Source organism: Malaya genurostris, chromosome 3 (genome assembly GCF_030247185.1).
Source record: "Malaya genurostris strain Urasoe2022 chromosome 3, Malgen_1.1, whole genome shotgun sequence".
In the NCBI taxonomy this organism is placed as follows: domain Eukaryota; kingdom Metazoa; phylum Arthropoda; class Insecta; order Diptera; family Culicidae; genus Malaya; species Malaya genurostris.
Genome location: NC_080572.1, coordinates 144,302,038 through 144,322,086, shown reverse-complemented (window position 1 = coordinate 144,322,086; position 20,049 = coordinate 144,302,038). Strand labels below are relative to the sequence as shown.

General features: G+C 37.8%; 1 protein-coding gene and 2 long non-coding RNA genes across 5 annotated transcripts in view; 1 reads left to right on the top strand and 2 right to left on the bottom strand.

Moving 5' to 3' along the window:
- Positions 1-9,353, bottom strand: part of LOC131439089 (uncharacterized) — a 66,681-nt gene extending 57,328 nt beyond the window's left edge. Inside the window, exon 1 of the long non-coding RNA XR_009231059.1 lies at positions 9,267-9,353. This is a non-coding gene — a long non-coding RNA (uncharacterized LOC131439089). The remainder of the gene's footprint in view (positions 1-9,266) is intronic.
- The window catches only part of LOC131439087 (4'-phosphopantetheine phosphatase), a 74,973-nt gene extending 59,230 nt beyond the window's left edge, over positions 1-15,743 (bottom strand). The window contains exons 1-2 of one of the 2 annotated variants that reach the window (XM_058609694.1): positions 15,481-15,743; positions 15,224-15,426 (exon numbers count right to left, since the gene is read on the bottom strand). In XM_058609694.1, the coding sequence (XP_058465677.1) occupies positions 15,224-15,426; positions 15,481-15,728 (451 nt within the window). In that variant the 5' untranslated portion in view covers positions 15,729-15,743. The remainder of the gene's footprint in view (positions 1-15,223; positions 15,427-15,480) is intronic. The other variant, XM_058609695.1, reaches the window with a different exon arrangement.
- LOC131439088 (uncharacterized) lies at positions 6,213-12,820 on the top strand. Of its 2 annotated transcripts, none has more exons than XR_009231058.1 (4): positions 6,213-6,861; positions 11,478-11,722; positions 11,805-12,049; positions 12,132-12,820. It is a non-coding gene; the product is annotated as an uncharacterized LOC131439088 (long non-coding RNA). The 2 variants fall into 2 exon arrangements; XR_009231057.1 differs by lacking the exon at positions 6,213-6,861 and adding an exon at positions 11,086-11,395.
- Positions 15,744-20,049: the final 4,306 nt, after the last annotated feature.

The window sequence follows — 20,049 nt, the reverse complement described above, 5'->3', positions numbered from 1 at the left end:
AGACGCTAGCTCTGTTTCGATTTTCATCGGCAGCGAAAACCGTTCAAGAGTTGGCAAGAAAGACAGTTACCTGAACGTTCACTCTAGGGAGGACACTTCACCTTCGAATAAACCATTAAACTCGCAGGATAACAGTAGATGCCCGGGGTCGAAAGAGCTTATGAAAGTATGCGTTTTTTGCAAAGGGAGTTGTTCAAACTTGGGCCAGTGTAAACGATTCAATGAACTCAGTAGCGACTCCAGATGGGCGGTCACACGAGAGTTCAAAGTGTGTCGAAAATGTTTACGAAAACACTACGTCCCGTGTAAGCAAAATAAGGCATGTGGAGTAAATGGTTGCTCTTTCCTGCACAGCGATAGAAAGTCATCCATCGATAAAATTTCCATTTCGACGACAGATACCGCACAATCTGGGAGAAGTCAACAGGCAAATACGAGCTGTAACGTCCACCAGGGACAGTCTGAAGTCTTACTTCGAATTATTCCGGTATTTCTGCATGGCCCATCGAAGACACTGCGTGCCTACACTTTCCTGGACGACGGTAATGGAACAAAGTTTAGCTGATGAACTAGGAGTGAAAGGACCCGAAAAAACGTTGTGCTTGCGATGGACTGGTGGTACTACAAGAACGGAAGACGTTTCGCAGAAGGTGACCTGCCAGATCTCAAGTATAGCAAATCCTTCTAAGAAATTCCCGCTGTCCAACGTACATACTGTTGGAAACCTACAGCTTCGACCGCAGACGCTGATAGTACCAGAAATGAAGCAAAAATACCGCTATTTGGTTGACCTACCTATAGAGTCATATCGAGAAATTAGTCCTCGCATTCTTATTGGATTGGATCACGCAAGTTTGAGTAACATTAGGAAATGTCGTGAAGGAACGCGTTATGAACCAATAGCCGTTAAGACTAGACTAGGATGGACCGTTTACGGCTACTGCAAAACGAAGGCTACTTATGGTTACATAAATCATCACACCGCACAACTATGCCAATGTAGAGGTAAGGCAGATGAGGACCTGAACGAGACTATGAAACAGTACTTCTCGTTGGAAGGGCTCGGAGTTAGTAAACCGAATAAACTCTTACTATCTTACGAAGATCAAAGGGCAGGCGAGCTGCTGGAAACATTAACCAGGCGCATGAATGGAAGATATGAATCTGGACTCTTATGGAAATACGAAAGCGTTAGGCTTCCTGACAATAAAACAATGGCATTGAGACGCTGGGAATGCCTCAATCGGCGGTTGTTGAAAGATCGTGATCTAGCTCAAGTGATTAATTCAACTATCAGTGACTATCTCGTAAAAGGTTACATCAGAAAACTCACTGTCGAAGAACTCACGACCTCGCAAAGCCATGTATGGTATCTTCCTATGTTTCCGGTAGTAAATCCCAACAAACCTGGCAAGACGAGACTCGTCTGGGACGCAGCCGCAAAATCTTATGGAGTATCTTTGAACTCCGTACTTCTGAAAGGACCTGACCTTCTGACAGTGCTGATTCGTTTTCGTGAGTTTCGTATGGCGGTTTCCGGAGACATTCGGGAAATGTATCATCAAATCCTGATGAGGCCAGCATTTTTTTGTCAGCATTTTTTATGAAAGGAGAAGGAAACAGACACAAATCCAAGCACGTATGTCATGCAAGTGCTGTAATTCGGAGCGTGCTGCTCGCCAAGCATTGCGCCATATGTAAAGAATATGCATGCGAAACGCTACGAGCACGATTACCCAGATGCCGTAGATGTGATCATTCATCAGCATTACGTTGATGATATGCTGATCAGTGCAGAAAGTGAGGAGAAGGCGATACAGTTGGCAACCAATGTAAAAATGATCCATAGGTCTGGAGGATTTGAAATGAGAAATTGGGTGTCAAACTCATCGAGGATCGTAACCGGGCTGAACGGTGAGAAAACCATGAATATCGGGCAGATTGGAACTACAGAAAAGGTTCTCGGCATGTGGTGGGATACATCGGCAGACTGCTTCACGTACAAATTATACACACGACACGACCCCGATGTGCTGGCTAGAACAAAATGTCCTACAAAGCGTGAAGTTGTACGGACCCTCATGATGATTTTCGACCCGCTCGGCTTGATCAGCCAGTTTACAATGTTTCTACGATCGCTTCTTCAAGAGATATGGAGAGCATCAGTCGACTGGGATGAGCAAATCCATGATAAACAGTTTGAGAAATGGCTCAAATGGCAGCATGCGCTTCCTCGAGTTGCGGATCTAAAATTCCTCGATGCTATCGCATCGCAACAACGGCAAATGAAAGTAATATCGTTGAAATGCACACCTTTGTAGATGCAAGCGAAAATGGATTTGCAGCAGTTATCTATCTCCGTTTCGAGGAAGGAAACACTGTAGAATGCGCCCTCACCGGAGCAAAAACAAGAGTTTCACCGCTAAAATTCCTCTCAATTCCGCGATCAGAATTGCAGGCAGTGTCATCGGAGTGAGACTAGCAGGCACAATCCAACGGTCTCTTTCTAAAACATCCAGAAACGCTTCTTCTGGACAGATTCCAGAGATGTCTTGTGCTGGATTCAATCGGATCATCAACGCTATAGTCAGTACGTGGGAGCACGAATAAGCGAAATATTAGAAACGACGAACATTCAAGATTGGTGTTGGATATCAACGAAACTTAATGTTGCGGATGAAGGAACCAAATGGGAAACCATTCCAGATCTCAGTAGCACTAGTAGGTGGTTTCGTGGATCCGATTTTCTCTGGAATTGCAAGGAAGAATGGCCAGCGAAATTATCGTCAGTTGGAGTCACCGGCACCGAACTTCGACCGCACCTTCAAATTCATCTGAAGGTCCAAGAATCAATTATTGATGTAGATAGGTTTAGCCAATGGTCAACTCTTCTGAGAACAACAGCATACGTAATGAGAGTCGTTAGGAACTTCCAATGTACCACACGAAGGATCCCTATAACCGGCGGACCACTCACACGAGACGAGTTAGTTGAAGCCGAGGCCTACCTGTACCGGACTGCTCAACGAAGCACGTACAACCGAGAAGTCTCCATCACGTCCGTAAGTCAACAGGAACAATCACCATCGAAAATCAGCGAAACTAGTCCTCTTTATGACTTATATCTATTTCTGGACGAAAACGGCTTTCTAAGGAATCGTGGGCGAGCTAATAGTTGCAAATTCATTGATAGATCTGTCGCTGATCCGGTTGTACTTCCACGGAAACACAGCGTAACCAAGCTCATAGTGATGGACGTCCATAGAAAACTACTGCATCGAAACCATGCGACAATAATAAACGAGCTGAAGCAACGCTACTACATTCCTCGATTAAAGGTTGTTTACAAATCAGTGCGAAATGAATGTCAACTCTGCAAGAACGAACTCTCTCGTCTAGACGCACTTATGATGAGCGATTTACCTCCAGCACGTTTAGCTGCCTACAGTCGTCCTTTCTGTCACTTGGGGGTGGATTACTTCGGCCCAATGATAGTACGTATCGGTTGTCGCACAGAAAAGCGCTGGGGTGTTCTAGTCACTTGTCTTACTGTACGTGCCATCCATTCAGAAGTCGCTCACTCGCTAACAGCTGACTCCTGCATAATGGCTCTACGCAACGTAATCGCTAGGAGGGGAATTCCAATTACCATATACAGCGATCGTGGGACAAACTTTGTGGGTGCAAACAAAGAACTTAAAATGGCTTTAGAGGAGTTGAATCATGATAAAATTGTGGCAGAGTTTACGACACCACACACAACGTGGAGTTTTATCCCTCCTTTATCGCCACATATAGGAGGTACATGGGAAAGACTTATTCAAACGGTCAAACAAAACTTGAACAAACTGCTTCCAAGCCACTTACCAAATGATGAAACTTTGAGAAATATGCTGATAGAGGTGGAATATATCGTTAACTCGAGACCATTGACAGATATCCCTCTCGATGACGATCAATCTCCAGTACTAACACCCAACCACTTCATAACCGGAACGTCCAATGGGTTGCTTCCGTGGACTTGCTTCAATGATAATCCGTTGGCGTTGAAGCAAAGTTGGCGCTTATCACAGGCAATGGCAAACCAGTTCTGGAAACAGTGGATCCATGACTACCTTCCCACTATAACTCGCAGAACGAAATGGTTTACGAAAGTGAAGCCAATCGAGATCAACGACATCGTAATAATCGTCGACACGAGGCTACCTTGCAATAGCTGGCCCAAAGGACGTATAATAGCCACCAAAGTAGCTCCGGACGCCCAGGTGAAAATGGCTACAGTGCAAACAGCTCACGGTATCTTCGAGCGACCAGCCGTTAAACTCGCCGTATTAGACGATGACGTAAATGGGAATGCTGCTCAGACGAAGCCTAAGCGCATTGAAGGAGGGAGTGTTACATGCGCGACGTCTAACAGCGAGAGTTCTTGTACCGCGAACGGAATTCCCCGTCGAGACAACCACTGAAGTTAAACACACCATTCGACCTACCGACCTATTTGAACTGGCAGCCGAGATGAGTAAACAGAAATACCAGAAGAAGATAAACATATAAGAAAAAGTGCACGTCTGGAAAAATTACTTAAAAATTCATTGATTATTCTAACTAAAGCTACATATAATCGCTTTTTAGAATAACGTTATATTGGTAAGAATTCATTATACAACTGTGCAGTGAATTATATCTAAAATTAATACTATTTAGGATTTGCAACAAAAAACAGCAAAGTTAAAACTTAGCCTAATCGCGTGAATTAAAACTTAAAAGTTTTACCTTAATTTGTAAAATTGATCAATCTAATGCTAAAAAAAGTAAAATTCGTTCTTTCTGAAGGTTTAAGTATCGAGTTCCAGACCGTTTCTTTGATAAATTGTTGGTCGGTAGCTGAAAGACACTGCAGTAAGTTAGAGTGACTATAATCAGAGTGGCGACAGCTGTTCGTTTGGAATGACAGCTCCCAGTTCCAAACGAGCAAACGACCTGTCAATTCAATCTAAAGCTAATGGAATGTTTTGAATTGTTGCCAAAATTACGGATGAGATGTCGTCACTCTGGTTATAGGCACTCTACAGTAAGTCACCTTTATTATTGAACATGAACCCACTTTATATTATTCTCACTCTTTTAGAAATTTGTAAATCTACCATTAAAGTTTTCACAAAGCAGAAACACCCTTTTTTTCTTCATCGCCAACATTAATCGAAATTGTGTTGCAATTTTAATCGAAATTTATCGGGTCGATCAAAAGTTATCGACGAAAATGTACACTGGTTCTGGTACTAGTACAGCATAGTACATTTTGAAAAATTTCATATGAAGTCATGGAAAAATACGTTCATTCAATTCCTTATGCTAATAGAGATCTCTGTTGCAAGTTGAAAACCGTTTGTCATCTCTGAGAAAATTGTGCGGAGAAAACTCTTCTAAAGATGCACATCAAAGACATCATATTAACAAGATATCCAGCTCTCACATTTCCCGAACAAATCATTGGCAACATCCTTTTTTGCGAGCACGTCGCCCTCAGGTGAGTCCGCATCGAATCTCATACATAGAAGTAGGGGAGAGAAATGTCAAATTCGTGCGCGCCAAAATAGCATGGCTGCGCACCCATACAATTGACATGATATGTTGAATGTGATGCCGTGTGATGGCGTTGTTGAACTGAAGATTGATTTCGCTCCAAGCTGACAGGGTCTGTGCACATGCACATACACACATAGATTTTTTTCCGATCTTGTCAAGTTGAATCTAATTGTATATAACTCTGTGGGTCTCTGCAGCTTTGATCGAAAGTGGTTCCTTAAGGAATTCTATTTCTTTTGTATGCCTAAATTTTGGTGCCTAACTTGACGGTCATTCAAGCACCAAAATATTTTTGTGCCTAACTTGACGGTTTCAAAATGTGACACGCAGATGGCGCGAGAATCGTCTAATTCCAAACACCAAACAAATTTTGGTTGCTCGGGTTTTAGTGCCTGACTTGATACAAACAGTCACTTTTGGTAAACCGCTGGGTATCTTGTTAATATGTCTTTGGGTCAGAGATGCCATTTATACAGATTTATCTGTATTATACAGATTTTTAAATACGTATACAGATTTGATACAGAGTACAGATATTATACAGATTTTCTAAATTTTATACAGATTTTACAAAAACGTAAGAAAGAAAAAATAAACTATTTCGCCTTAGCTATCTATTAGTTTCTATTTCTTCGCGTTTCGTCTTCGGCTTGTCAGTGCTTAAAGCAGTTCAAATTTAACTGCCATCTCGCGCCTAGCAGATCAATCTATAAGCATACGTAAAGTTGGCACTATTTATGCAATCCTCAAATGATATTTGAAGTGTCCACCCTCTCGAAAACATCTTGTATTTCCCACTATTTTATTAGTTGTACCTATTTTCGAACATGTAAATACATAACATTATATACTGTGAACTGAGTATACAGGAGCATTAAAGAAAACTTCACTTTTTCGTGAACCGTGAACTATAGCAGACGTCTTTTTATCAACCATAGTGAAAATTGAGAAACTCATTACGTTTTAATTGGCGACGAGGAAAAGTATTCTTTTGGAGTTTTCTGTGCTCGCGAGTGGAGGTTGAATACCGTTATTTGAAGCTGTACATCTATAATTTCTACGAAATTGGCACGTTAGGCGATTGTTGGGTACAATTGTCGAAAGAAGGATAACGACGCTCGCAGACGCCATCATTTAATTGAGACGCCATCGATAAAATCTGACCGGCGTCATATACGCCATTGGCCATCACGTGAGGACAATAGCTTCGAGGAAAGAAAATTTGTGAAACGACGCCATCGTGAAATTGGACGACGCAAGTTTTAACCAAGACGTGTAAGTAGAGGTGAAAAAAATTTTTTTTTCGCTGTACTATTTCGGAGCTGGTTTACCAGAAAATTTCCAAAGGGAAAGTTGGTAAGAAAAAATTAAAGAAATAATTGATATGTGTATAAAAATTACAGCTACTGCTGCATGTGAAATTTGTGTATCTAACAATACGATTGATTTTCTTTTGTTTCAGGGTTCATGAAATTGGTTCTTTTGATGATTTTCAAAAGCTATTGTTATATTAATCAATTGTTTTTTTTTACGCAATACTAAGAGTGTTTTCTCTATATATTTTTAGTAAGTCCTGATTTGAAGTAAAATTTGATATATTTTTAGTAAGTCCTGATTTGAAGTAAAATTTGATATATTTTTAGTAAGTCCTGAGTGTTGAAGGATTTGTTGCAAATAAAATTAATCTGATAAGTAAACCCGACAACTGTCGAAATTAAGGCAAAGGCCATACACGTTTAAAAACACATAATAGCATCGATACGAGTGAGTCTTTTTTTTCAAATTCATTTTTAAGTGAGTGTTTCACTAATTTAAAAAAAAGTAACTTATAGTGATTTCTTGTTTTTATGTACTTCCTTTTCATTTATTTTCAAACATTTGTATTATTGTGTTCCTAAATTATTGAATTGGTTTTTTATTTGAATTATTTCGGATTTTAAATAAAAGTTTTTTAAATGGCACAATTCAACGGACATTTGGCTACAAGTATTGAGCCATACAGAAAAGGTACGTCATTTTCTGACTGGGCTGATCGCCTAGAATTTACCTTTGTTGCTAATGAAGTGACTGAGGTACAAAGAAAGTCACACTTCATGAATTTATGTGGGCCGTACGTATATTCTCAACTAAAGCTAGTTTTTCAAAACGGTACTTTGACAACAGTGGGCTACACTGAAATGGTTAATAAATTAAAACAAAGATTTGATAAGACAGAACCGGATTCGGTACAGCGCTATAGATTTAGCCACCGTGTTCAGCAGCCTGATGAATCTGCAGAAGACTTTGTCTTAGCAGTTAAATTACAAGCTGAGTTTTGTGGATTCGGGGCGTTTAAAGATATCGCCATCCAGGACAGAATTTTAGCGGGTTTAAGCGATGAAGCTTTAAAGCAAAGACTTCTAAATGAAGAAAATCTCACACTTGAGTCGATGGATAAGTTTATTACGACTTGGAACATTGCGAAAAGTAATGCCAAGACGTTAAATAACAAACAACCAACCTCTTCTGGTTTGCGTATGGAACAACTGATGAACATTTACAACAGAGCACAAAATCAAAACACTCTTGAAAAGATTAATTTAGTGAAAAAACCTATTAAAGAACGATTAGGGTTTCAGCCTTATGGTAGAGATAGACCAAACACGTACACACAGAACAACATGAGACAGAATCACGAATCTAGACCAAACACACGAAAAACAAACTACAACAACAACCGTTACAACAATGATAGACGCAGACCTGATTTTTCGAATGTAGTCTGTGACTTTTGTGGGACAAAAGGGCACATAAAAAAGAAATGTTTTAGATTGAAAAATATGAAAAGAGATGCGGTAAAGTTTGTGGATATAGCGAAACCTGGTACGAGTGCGGAGAAGCAGCTGAACACCTTGATGGGTAGGATGACGACCACTTTAACTGACGATGACAGCGACGACGATTGGAATGCAGGTGAATTACAGTGTATGTGTGTTGCGTCAATGAGTAATGTAAGTGAACCTTGTTTGATTAATGTTTGGTTAGATGATCAACTGATCAATATGGAAATTGACTGCGGTTCTACTGTTTCTATTATGGGCAAAAGCCAATATTTTTATTTATTCAAAAAACAATTAAGCAAATGCAACAAAAATTTACTTGTAGTAAATGGTTCAAAACTCAAAATTGAGGGGGAAACAAAAGTTTTGGTTAAACTTAATGGATTGGAAATTAATTTGAAACTATTTGTTTTAGATACAGATTTCAAATTTACGCCCTTGTTTGGCAGAAATTGGTTGGATATTTTTTATCCTAAGTGGAGGCAATGGTTTTCAAATGTTACAACAGATGAGCAAGTATATAAAACGTATGAGCCAAATGGTAATATAGTGAAAGAAATCAAAGATAAGTTTTCTGCCGTTTTCAAAAAAGATTTCTCCACACCCATCAAAGGGTTTGAGGCGGATTTAGTTTTGAAAAATGAAGCGCCAATTTTCAAAAAAGCCTATGATGTTCCCTTCAGGCTAAGAGATGATGTTTTATTATACCTAGAGAAATTAGAAAAAGAAAATGTGATAACTCCGGTAAAGACCAGTGAGTGGGCTTCGCCAGTTATTGTAGTAATTAAAAAGAATGGTCAAATAAGACTAGTTATAGACTGTAAAGTGTCGATGAATAAAGCATTAATACCAAATACTTACCCTTTGCCTGTGGCGAGTGATTTATTTGCTAAATTGGCAAATAGCAGAGTATTTTGCTCTCTTGATCTTCAGGGAGCATATACTCAAGTTGCCTTAACTGAAAGATCAAAAAAATATATGGTCATCAACACAATTAAAGGTCTATACACATATAATCGTCTGCCACAAGGGACCTCTTCAAGTGCTGCGATTTTCCAGCAAATAATGGAGCAGATTTTAGGCGGAATTGAAGGTGTTTTCGTTTATCTTGATGATGTTTTAATAGCAGGTAAAGACCTGGACGATTGTCGCTATAAATTGTTTTTAGTATTGGAAAGGCTTGCAAATGCAAAAATTAAGGTAAATCTAGAGAAATGTAAATTTTTTGTTTCTGAATTAAACTATCTTGGACACATTATTGGGGGAAATGGTTTTTTGCCCAGTCCTGAAAAACTTTCTACAATTCAGAAAGCAAAGGTGCCTCAAAATGTTAATGAACTAAAATCCTATTTAGGATTAATAAATTATTACAACAGATTTGTATCTCATATGTCTTCCAAGCTATTTTACCTGTACAATTTATTGAGAAAGAATGTTAAGTTCATTTGGGATGACAATTGTCAGAAAGCTTTTCATGATAGTAAACAATCTTTGATTTCTGCCAATATTTTAGAGTTTTATGACCCAAAGAAAGAAATAATAGTAGTTACAGATGCATCAGGCTATGGTCTGGGTGGTGTTATTGCACACCTAGTAGATGGGCAAGAAAAACCTATAAGTTTTACATCTTTTACGTTAAATGACGCGCAAAAAAGATACCCAATTCTTCATTTGGACTCTTTGGCACTAGTTTGCACAATTAAAAAATTCCACAAATATTTGTACGGACAAAGGTTTGTAGTTTATACCGACCATAAGCCATTAATAGGGATGTTCGGTAAAGAGGGCAAGAATTCTATATTTGTTACGAGGCTGCAAAGATACATACTGGAACTTTCAATTTATAACTTCGAAATTCGTTACAGACCTTCTTCCCAAATGGGCAATGCGGATTTTTGTTCGCGGTTCCCATTGGAGCAGGAAGTCCCTAATGAACTAGATAATGAATTTGTAAAAAGTATAAACTTTAGTAACGATTTTCCAATCGATTTTGTCATGATTGCCAAAGGGACAAATGACGACCTGTTTTTACAACAGATAATGAAGTTTCTGCGTGAAGGATGGCCGCAAAAGTTAGACAAACGCTTTATGGACGTTTTCGCCAATCATAATGATTTGGAAATTATAGATGGATGCATATTGTATCGAGACAGGGTGGTGATTCCACAGCAAATGCAAAGCGGGATACTTAGGCTTTTGCACGCCAATCACGCAGGAGTAGTTAAGATGAAACAATTGGCAAGAAGACAGGTTTATTGGCTCGGGATAAATAAAGATATTGAACAGTATGTTGCTACTTGTGAGGTATGCAGTAGCATGAGGGTGGTTCCAAAAACAAAGATTTTGTCTAATTGGACACCAACTACAAGACCCTTCAGTGTAATCCATATTGACTTCTTCCATTTTTCTCAACACACATTTTTATTAATTGTAGATTCTTATTCAAAGTGGTTAGAAATTGAATGGATGAGGAAAGGCACGGATTGTGCAAAAGTAATAAAGAAATTGGTAGCTTATTTTGCTAGATTTGGTTTACCTGACGTTTTAGTGTCGGACGGGGGTCCACCATTCAACTCATTCTCTTTTACGACCTTTCTTGTAAAACAGGGAATTAAGGTTCTAAAAAGTCCTCCTTATAATCCATCTAGTAATGGACAAGCCGAAAGGCTGGTAAGGACAACAAAAGATGTACTGAAAAAGTTTTTATTAGAACCAGAATTGGTTGAAGTTGAGTTGGAGGATCAGATTAATTTATTTCTTATGAATTATAGGAACAATATTGTGACAAGTCACGGGCAACTTCCCAGTGAAAGAGTTTTTTGTTTTAAACCTAAGACAATCTTGGATTTATTAAATCCAAAAAAGTCTTATAAACGACATTTGTTAGTACCAAACATCCCTAATGATGAAGTTAACGAAGATGATTCGTTAAAACATTACAAACAATCACATGATTGGTTGAATAATCTGACCGAGGGAGATTTAATATGGTACAAAAACCATAACCCAAACTTACCCAACAGATGGATAAAAGCTATATTCTTAAAACGATTCTCTATTAATACATTCCAGATAGCAATTGGAAACGTCAAAACAATGGCTTAAAAGTTGGTGCCAGAACGATTCACAGCCGAGGTCAAACGTGTGGGTCATGCCCGGCGCTCAAGAAGACGACCCAGGAGACGAGACAACGCAAGCTGGATACAGCACGGACGAAGAACCATCCCTAATGATGAAGTTAACGAAGATGATTCGTTAAAACATTACAAACAATCACATGATTGGTTGAATAATCTGACCGAGGGAGATTTAATATGGTACAAAAACCATAACCCAAACTTACCCAACAGATGGATAAAAGCTATATTCTTAAAACGATTCTTTATTAATACATTCCAGATAGCAATTGGAAACGTCAAAACAATGGCTTAAAAGTTGGTGCCAGAACGATTCACAGCCGAGGTCAAACGTGTGGGTCATGCCCGGCGCTCAAGAAGACGACCCAGGAGACGAGACAACGCAAGCTGGATACAGCACGGACGAAGAACCATCCCTAATGATGAAGTTAACGAAGATGATTCGTTAAAACATTACAAACAATCACATGATTGGTTGAATAATCTGACCGAGGGAGATTTAATATGGTACAAAAACCATAACCCAAACTTACCCAACAGATGGATAAAAGCTATATTCTTAAAACGATTCTCTATTAATACATTGCAGATAGCAATTGGAAACGTCAAAACAATGGCTTAAAAGTTGGTGCCAGAACGATTCACAGCCGAGGTCAAACGTGTGGGTCATGCCCGGCGCTCAAGAAGACGACCCAGGAGACGAGACAACGCAAGCTGGATACAGCACGGACGAAGAACCATTCAGGGGATTCTCTGAGGTTCAGGCAAAGGCCGGGAACAGAAAGCGAAACGCGAACACGGCAAACTTGCCGGACGTGTGTCTACGGCGTTCAAAAAGAATTCGCCATCGAAAAGCCGACTCGGAATTTATTTACGGATGATAGAATTTTATATCTTTCGAGATATTAACCATAATTTGTTTCACTGAATATTGTAAACCTTTTTCATTGTATAAATTTATAGAATAAGCTTTCATTTATATATAACTTAACATTTAAAGGGCGGCGACTGAAGTGTCCACCCTCTCGAAAACATCTTGTATTTCCCACTATTTTATTAAATGTACCTATTTTCGAACATGTAAATACATAACATTATATACTGTGAACTGAGTATACAGGAGCATTAAAGAAAACTTCACTTTTTCGTGAACCGTGAACTATAGCAGACGTCTTTTTATCAACCATAGTGAAAATTGAGAAACTCATTACGTTTCAATATTGTACAAGTGCCATATTATTTCTGACGTCTCAGGCGTAAGCGAGTGACGGCTTAATACTGGCCGTCGCAAAATGTGAACATTTAGGGGTGTTGTTGGTTTGTGCAAATAGCACATATTTAGTTTCTATTATTTCGCGTCAGTGCTTAAGGCAGTTCACAGTTTCTGCACAAACCAACAAAAACTCCTAAATGTATCTATTAGTATTTGATTGCAGTGACGAGATAAAAATTTATCGATCAACGGACTACATGTATAATTTGAAACCAATTTGAACTGATATTAAAAGAAGTCATGACATCATGAAACTTTGTCAGACTGAGAGTTGTATGACCTGAACTCATGAAGTCAACATTTTTAAACTATTAAATTTCGTCGATGAATTGTAAACAAACTTAATGAATGACTTAAGAATGACTTAAGAAGATATGAAAAATGAATGCTCATTAAATCTGTTATTCTTTAATCATAATATATTGAAATAACATCATAGCATTATTTTATTGTAGAAAATTCATTTTATTAGTGAATACAGATAAATACAGATTTTTCCGCAAAGCAATACAGATTTTCTATGAAAATATCTGGCATCTCTGCTTTGGGTAAAGTTGGTGAGCAGAGATGCCAGGTCTGCAGATTTGTCTGTAAATCTGCAGATTGGGGGTATAGTGCAGCAGACATTTTTTGTTGTGCAGATAAATACAGATTTTTCCGCAAAGCAATACAGATTATCTATGAAAATATCTGGCATCTCTGCTTTGGGTTAAGTTGGTGAGCAGAGATGCCAGGTCTGCAGATTTGTCTGTAAATCTGCAGGTATAGTGCAGCAGACATTTTTTGTTGTGCAGACTTTTGAAATTCTCGCAGACTTTCGTCTATATTTACAGACTTTTGCAATTTCCGCGACCTTTTGGTGTTTTTTGCTCGCCAAGTCAGTTTTGCCTGTCATACTTTATAGAGAAATTGGTGCCAGCAAGACATACTTGCTGACTGCAGATTTTTTTTCAGATTTACAGACCCTGTCTGCAGATATTTGAAATTTTTACCTGGCATCTCTGTTGGTGAGTTTCAAACTGGTAGAACAAAAAGAACCACGAGTCAATAAGCACGAAGCCTTCAAAGTAGGGATGGGTATCGAGAGGTAAAGTATCGATACTTGATATCGCGATACCGTTTTGTAATTTCAGGTATCTGTATCGATACTATAGGAAGAAGTATCGATACTTATTATCGGTATCGGTATCGATCGAAAATGCAAGCTAGGCCGATTTTGATTAAACTAGTCTTCAAATAATGACCTCCCCAAAGATCCAAAACGCTGTTGATTGGTTTTGAGATCCTTTGTTCACCTTTTGAGTTACAAACAATTTCAGTTATTTGAGAATATCTTTTGCAATTGATCAAGAACTCTTTTTTATATTTCAATACCTCGCGAGAATACCTTTCCAACGAAATATAGATGAGTTTTATCAAACAAGTTCGCGCTTGCGGAGTTATTAAAAACGGTATCTCACTTCTTAGTTGATTGAGTCTGTTTCTTCTATGAAAACCAAAATTCGTTATCCAAACTGGATAAGAACACTCATTGAAAGTGAAAGTGAAAGACGTAAAACGACAACTTTTGTCGTACATTATCCTACTGGCTAATGAAAATAGGCGTACGGATGGTACTGAGGTCCCCAATACTGAAGTATTTTTTTGCTAATTGATATTAATGAGAAAACTGATGGCAAATCGATTCCCATGTATGCAGAGGGTTGCAAGTTCTTGGTACCTGGTTTCTGTTAAAAAAAACTTCATTCAAATTATATGTTTTAATAGTTAGGTCGATTATTTTAAATTATATGCTCTTACAGAACTTCGATACATACTTACATCAGAAATCATTCGAACAATGGGAATGATCTTACTAAGAGTTGTATACTTTTCTTTGGACATTTCTTTGGTTGCCAGACAGAATGGGCGCTTTTGGTGTCGCTGGTTGCTCTTTGATTGACTATTAGAGTGGGATCTAGATAATGTTTACTTTAAGCTAGTATCGACAGGTATCGACCATGAAAATATCGATACCACGCGATACCACTTTGCACGATATCGATCCTAAAAAATCGATACTTTAGGCTTAAGTATCGATACCTTGAAGTATCGCAGTATCGATACCCATCCCTACTTCAAAGCTGTCATAATAAAAAGCCTAATTATTACTGATGCATCACTGGTTTTGCAAAACTAATAGAAAAATATACCATTCTTACATCAATTTAATTTGTTTAAATATGGGTTTTGTTCTAAGAGTAATTCGCCTCTCGAGCCAGAAAAACATTCTGGATGGATTGCAAATCGAACCATGTGTCAGCGTCTGAGGTCAGTCTAATCCGTTCCCCCGAACAACTGAACAAGAAGGAAGCATAACCGACCAGTTTTTCATCCGACCCGATATATGTTATTATGATTAAAGCTACCTGCCAACACGCCTTTCACAATCTCGATCCATTTCACAGTCGAGTTTTCCAGTTGATCTAAGTGATGAAGTCGAGCATTAAGTTTTTTAATTGACCCTGAATTCTCTATCAGTTTTTGTTCCTTCCATGGATCATCAAAGCCAAACATTCTAAGGGTTGATTCATTGAGTTCTAATAAATTTCGAATAGATAGTGGCCTACTTCTAGAAAAAGTCACATATCGCATAAGGCACAATACTCAAATGATCATTACTTACAAACTGCAATCATCTTGCTTAAGTTGTTCTAGTTTTGCCAAATAGTGTTCTCTAAACTTAGCAGCACGTTCTACAGCGGTAGGATCAAAATTCTGGCTTTTAGCAGCTTGCTGCTCAAATTTCAACACGAGTTTATAGAAGCAGTTGAACCAGTATTCTTTTGCCTCCTTATCCTGATGAAGGTCAAGTGTGTCTGGACTGTATCCATCAATATCTTTTAAAAGATAAAATCGTTTGTGTACAGACATATCTGAAGTAATAATATACACGCTCAAAACAAAATGCCAATTTCTTGGGATGGATATCGATACTGCGATACTTCAATGTATCGATCAGAGATTCCAGATATTTTCATAGAAAATCTGTATTACCCAGAATGAAAAATCTGTATCCACTATAAAATCGAAATATTAATAATGAAAATTTGTTGAGGTAATGTTATTCCAAAAATTTATGGTTTACAATGAGAAAATGAATGAGTGCTCAATATTCATATCATTCTATAACGACGACATTAAATGCTCTTAAATTTTCATCATCAATCGGAATCAACAAAACACAATTTCAATTTTATATACTTTCAAAATGTTGGCTTGGTGAGTTGATGTAGGACTTCAGCGCTCAACTTAAACTATCAACACCATTTAAAGATCTTTAGATCAATTTGTGATTCGTCGATTGATTACAAAACTCTCATCTCGTCACTACTACCAAAGAGAGCTTAGACGAACGAAATTATTTTATTCTTTCCTTTTTTTAAAAAAAATCTATAAATCTGTACAATTGAGTTTGAAAAACGTGATTAATCCATCTAGCAGTGAGATGATACCTTTTTTTATCAATCCGCATGTGTTTTTTGCATGGATATTCTTAGGTATTTTAGTTCTCATGTCATTATTTTAATTATAGTCGCTTCAAACGGCAAATTGAGATTTGAATCACTCATTACCCTGTAATGTCGAAACTGCAAATCGTATCGAATTTCAATCTTAACGTGTGACAATCGTTTGAACATTGCATGAGGTGTCGAAGTAAGTTCCACTTTAGAGTTTTTCGTCATTATTTATGGTACTTCCAGAGCCGGTATTCAGGAACTAGCATAACCCAAAATGATTCGAATGGCCATCAATTAATACGCCAAACAATTTACATCTTCTATATCGGTATGAATTTTAAAAACTCATCATCTGTAATTCCAGAATCGGATAAAATGCACCAATTTTGTATGGGACCTTAAGTCCTTTAATTTAAACTTTTGTTTTTGAAGTTCGATTTGGCCATTTTGAGAAAATGATTTAGCTTTGAGAAACGATTCGATACTGGAACCGGAATTCTAAAGCCGGTGTAGCCGAAATCAGTTAAATTCACCTGAGGAGTATGTAGACATCTATGAGAAATTGTAGTGCGAAATAAAATTGGGGGTACATTCCGAATCCAAAAACGAATACCGCGTAAACTGAAATAAATTTATTTGGTAATCGACTATCCAAATCTAAAAACCCGATAAACCTGATTAATTTACGTAAAATGGACATTTTTATACTAATCACCCTGTATCTCCTAAACCAGTAGTCGGATCTGACTAAAAAGTAAGATGTTTTATAGGATTTTAAGACATCTCATTTCAATCATAGATGATTAGATTTCATTTGAATCTTAGATCGGTTCAGCCATCTACGAGAAAAATGAATTGCATTATTTTAATTTCGTTTCACATATCCTGTTGGTTCCGCAATCAGAAGTCGGATCCAAACGTAATTCAGGAACCTTGTTTGGGAGTATACTACTTTTCATATAATTCTGAGTTTGTAGAAGACGGTTAAGCCATCTCCGAGAAAATTGAGTGAAATTATTTGTCACACACGCATTTGCTGATCTCGACAAAGTGAGTCGTATGGTATATGGAAGTTATGTTCTTCCAGCATTTATTGCTGTAAGTAGTTTAAATGAATATAGTTATGAAATTACTTTCAACTCGAAAATGCTGATATCATCTTTAAATATGCCATGTTCGATCGATTATGTTGCCAAAAATGAACCGTGCTAAAATCGGTCCGAGGCAAAATGTCATAAAAAAGATGCTGTACACAGTCTTTTTGGTACTTAGAAACAATTGTATGTAACAGTATAAAATATCGCGTTTCACGTTGCTCCCAAGCATTGCTCTATCATATAGCGCTCAAAACTCCTACTGCTGGAAAAGGGGGAAAAGTCGTTTATACAAAAATTTCGATATCTCCGTTGAAAATGTACGGATTTTAACAATCTATGGCTTGTTGGATAGGTATTACCATGCGGAATCTAAGTCTGAAAACATATTCCGTTTTCAAGGTCAAGTGTGACAGATACCGTCAAAAAACTAAAAATTTTGACATAAAACTTCGTATAACTCAAAAAGTAAACATCCGATCTCAAAACCATTCAATAGCGTTCTGGGTGACGGGGAGACCTTTCATTCGCGATTAGTTTGATCAAAATCGGTCCAGCCATCTCTGAGATCTCGACCTCTTAGTTGACAACACACACACACACACACACACACACACACACACACACACACACACACACACACACACACACACACACACACACACACACACACACACACACACACACACACACACACACACACACACACACACACACGGACATTTGCTCAGTTCGTCGAGCTGAATCGATCGATTGGGCCTCGGAAAATTTTTCTAAAGTTTGAGCGAATTCTACACACTTAAATTTGCTGATTGCTCAGTAATCAATACGCATGTTTCTGAACTTCGTTAAATGCATTCACTGATATTTCGGTAAAATGCTTCACTTTGCCGAAATTTGGCATAATTGCTTGCTGAATTTATCAGTAAACAACAGATATGCCGACATTAGCAGAAACGTTTGCCGAGATTTCGGAATATGCGCTAGCTGTTGCCGAGAATGAATAATCTTCGAAAAAACGTGGAACCACTTGCAAGTAAAAATATTGAATAAATATAGTGACATGTTTCGCTTTATAAAAAGCGACTTTATCAGATCACATTATAAGGGAAAAACACCCAACACGGCTCAAAGAGTCCTCGAGACAAAACGGAGGACAAATTCAATAGATCAAAGTAAGTTTATTTTTTGAACAATACCGTATATGCATCATTAAATATTGAAAATTTTTGTATATTTATTTTTATTTTCATATTTCCAGCTCGACTCAAGGTGGCCGCACCCGGAAACGCCGCTTTTTATTATGCTACATGTTTTAAGGTAGAGGTTTTAAGCACTACTGGCAACAAATTTGTAAGCCTCCTTTAAGTGTTAATAAAATGAATTTTTGATCCTGAATGGTGTGTTTATAATGTTTAGAAATTACAAACCAAATTAATTGACTAAATTTTTAATTACTGATGATTTGGTAATTTGTTTTTTTTTTCATTTTTTCGTTTTATTGGATTGCCGAATATTCAGCGAACGTTTCACTGAGCAAACAGTAAATCTTATGCTGGCGATTTCGGCAATATTTGACGATTGTCAAATTTGAGGGTGCCGAGACGCTCAGTTATTTTATTTTTGCCGAGATGATTGCTGATTACTCGGCTGTGCGAATCTCGGCATTTTTTTGCCGAGACTCAGCTAAAAAATTTAAGTGTGTATACCTATTTTTTATATATATGAAAAAATGTAAAACCTGTACAAAATCTGTATTCTGTATGAAATCTGTATGTGCATGTAAAAATCTGTATAATACAGATGAATCTGTATAAACCACCCATCTGACACCGGTATGTGAGCACCAGCCATTCGAAAGTATACCGATTACGTCGAGCCCCAAACATTGCGATGTTTTGATATTCATCGCGACTCTCAAATTGTGCAAATTATCTCCACTTGATGTCCCAAAACACTGTCTGTTGTATTTTAGGTAAACCGACCAGTTATTGTGAGAGAGTCGACCCAAAATTTACTAATTTTCGTGCACTAAACAAGGTAAACGCGTAAAACAAAAGTATTACTATTTGTTTGTCTACGTTGCAATCAGCTGATTTTGAAGTTCCGATTTTGATCTCATCAAGATGGCGTCATGACAGGGAGCCGGTATAAACGGCATGTCTGGTGCCATCAATCGGCGTCATCTCAAATGAAGTGACGCCACCAGAAGTGAAGAAGAAGAAGAAGAAGACCTTGTTTATTGCACGAAAATTATAGAATTTTGGATCGACTCTCTCAATAACTTGTCAGATTACCTAAAATACAGCAGATCAAGGGGTAAATCACTCTAAACTTTGTCTGAACTCAAACAAGTCTTACCAGGAGTAAAAAGGTTTAGCAGGGATCTCGCTGGATTAGAAAAGTTTAGCCAAGATCTGGAAATCGATAGTCCCACGACAAATGAGAGCCTCTCTTCGTGTACTTTCTCTTTTGATTATTATGGATTCATTATTGCAAATTCTCTTAAGTTTACAATTTAAATCGAAAGCTTGTAGTTTTACCTTGACAGTTTTGTGAAGAGTTAAGCGTCAAATATAAAATCAGTTCGGTAAATCGTGAAAGAAAAAGTAAACAAAGAGAAACTGTCATTTGCAGTTA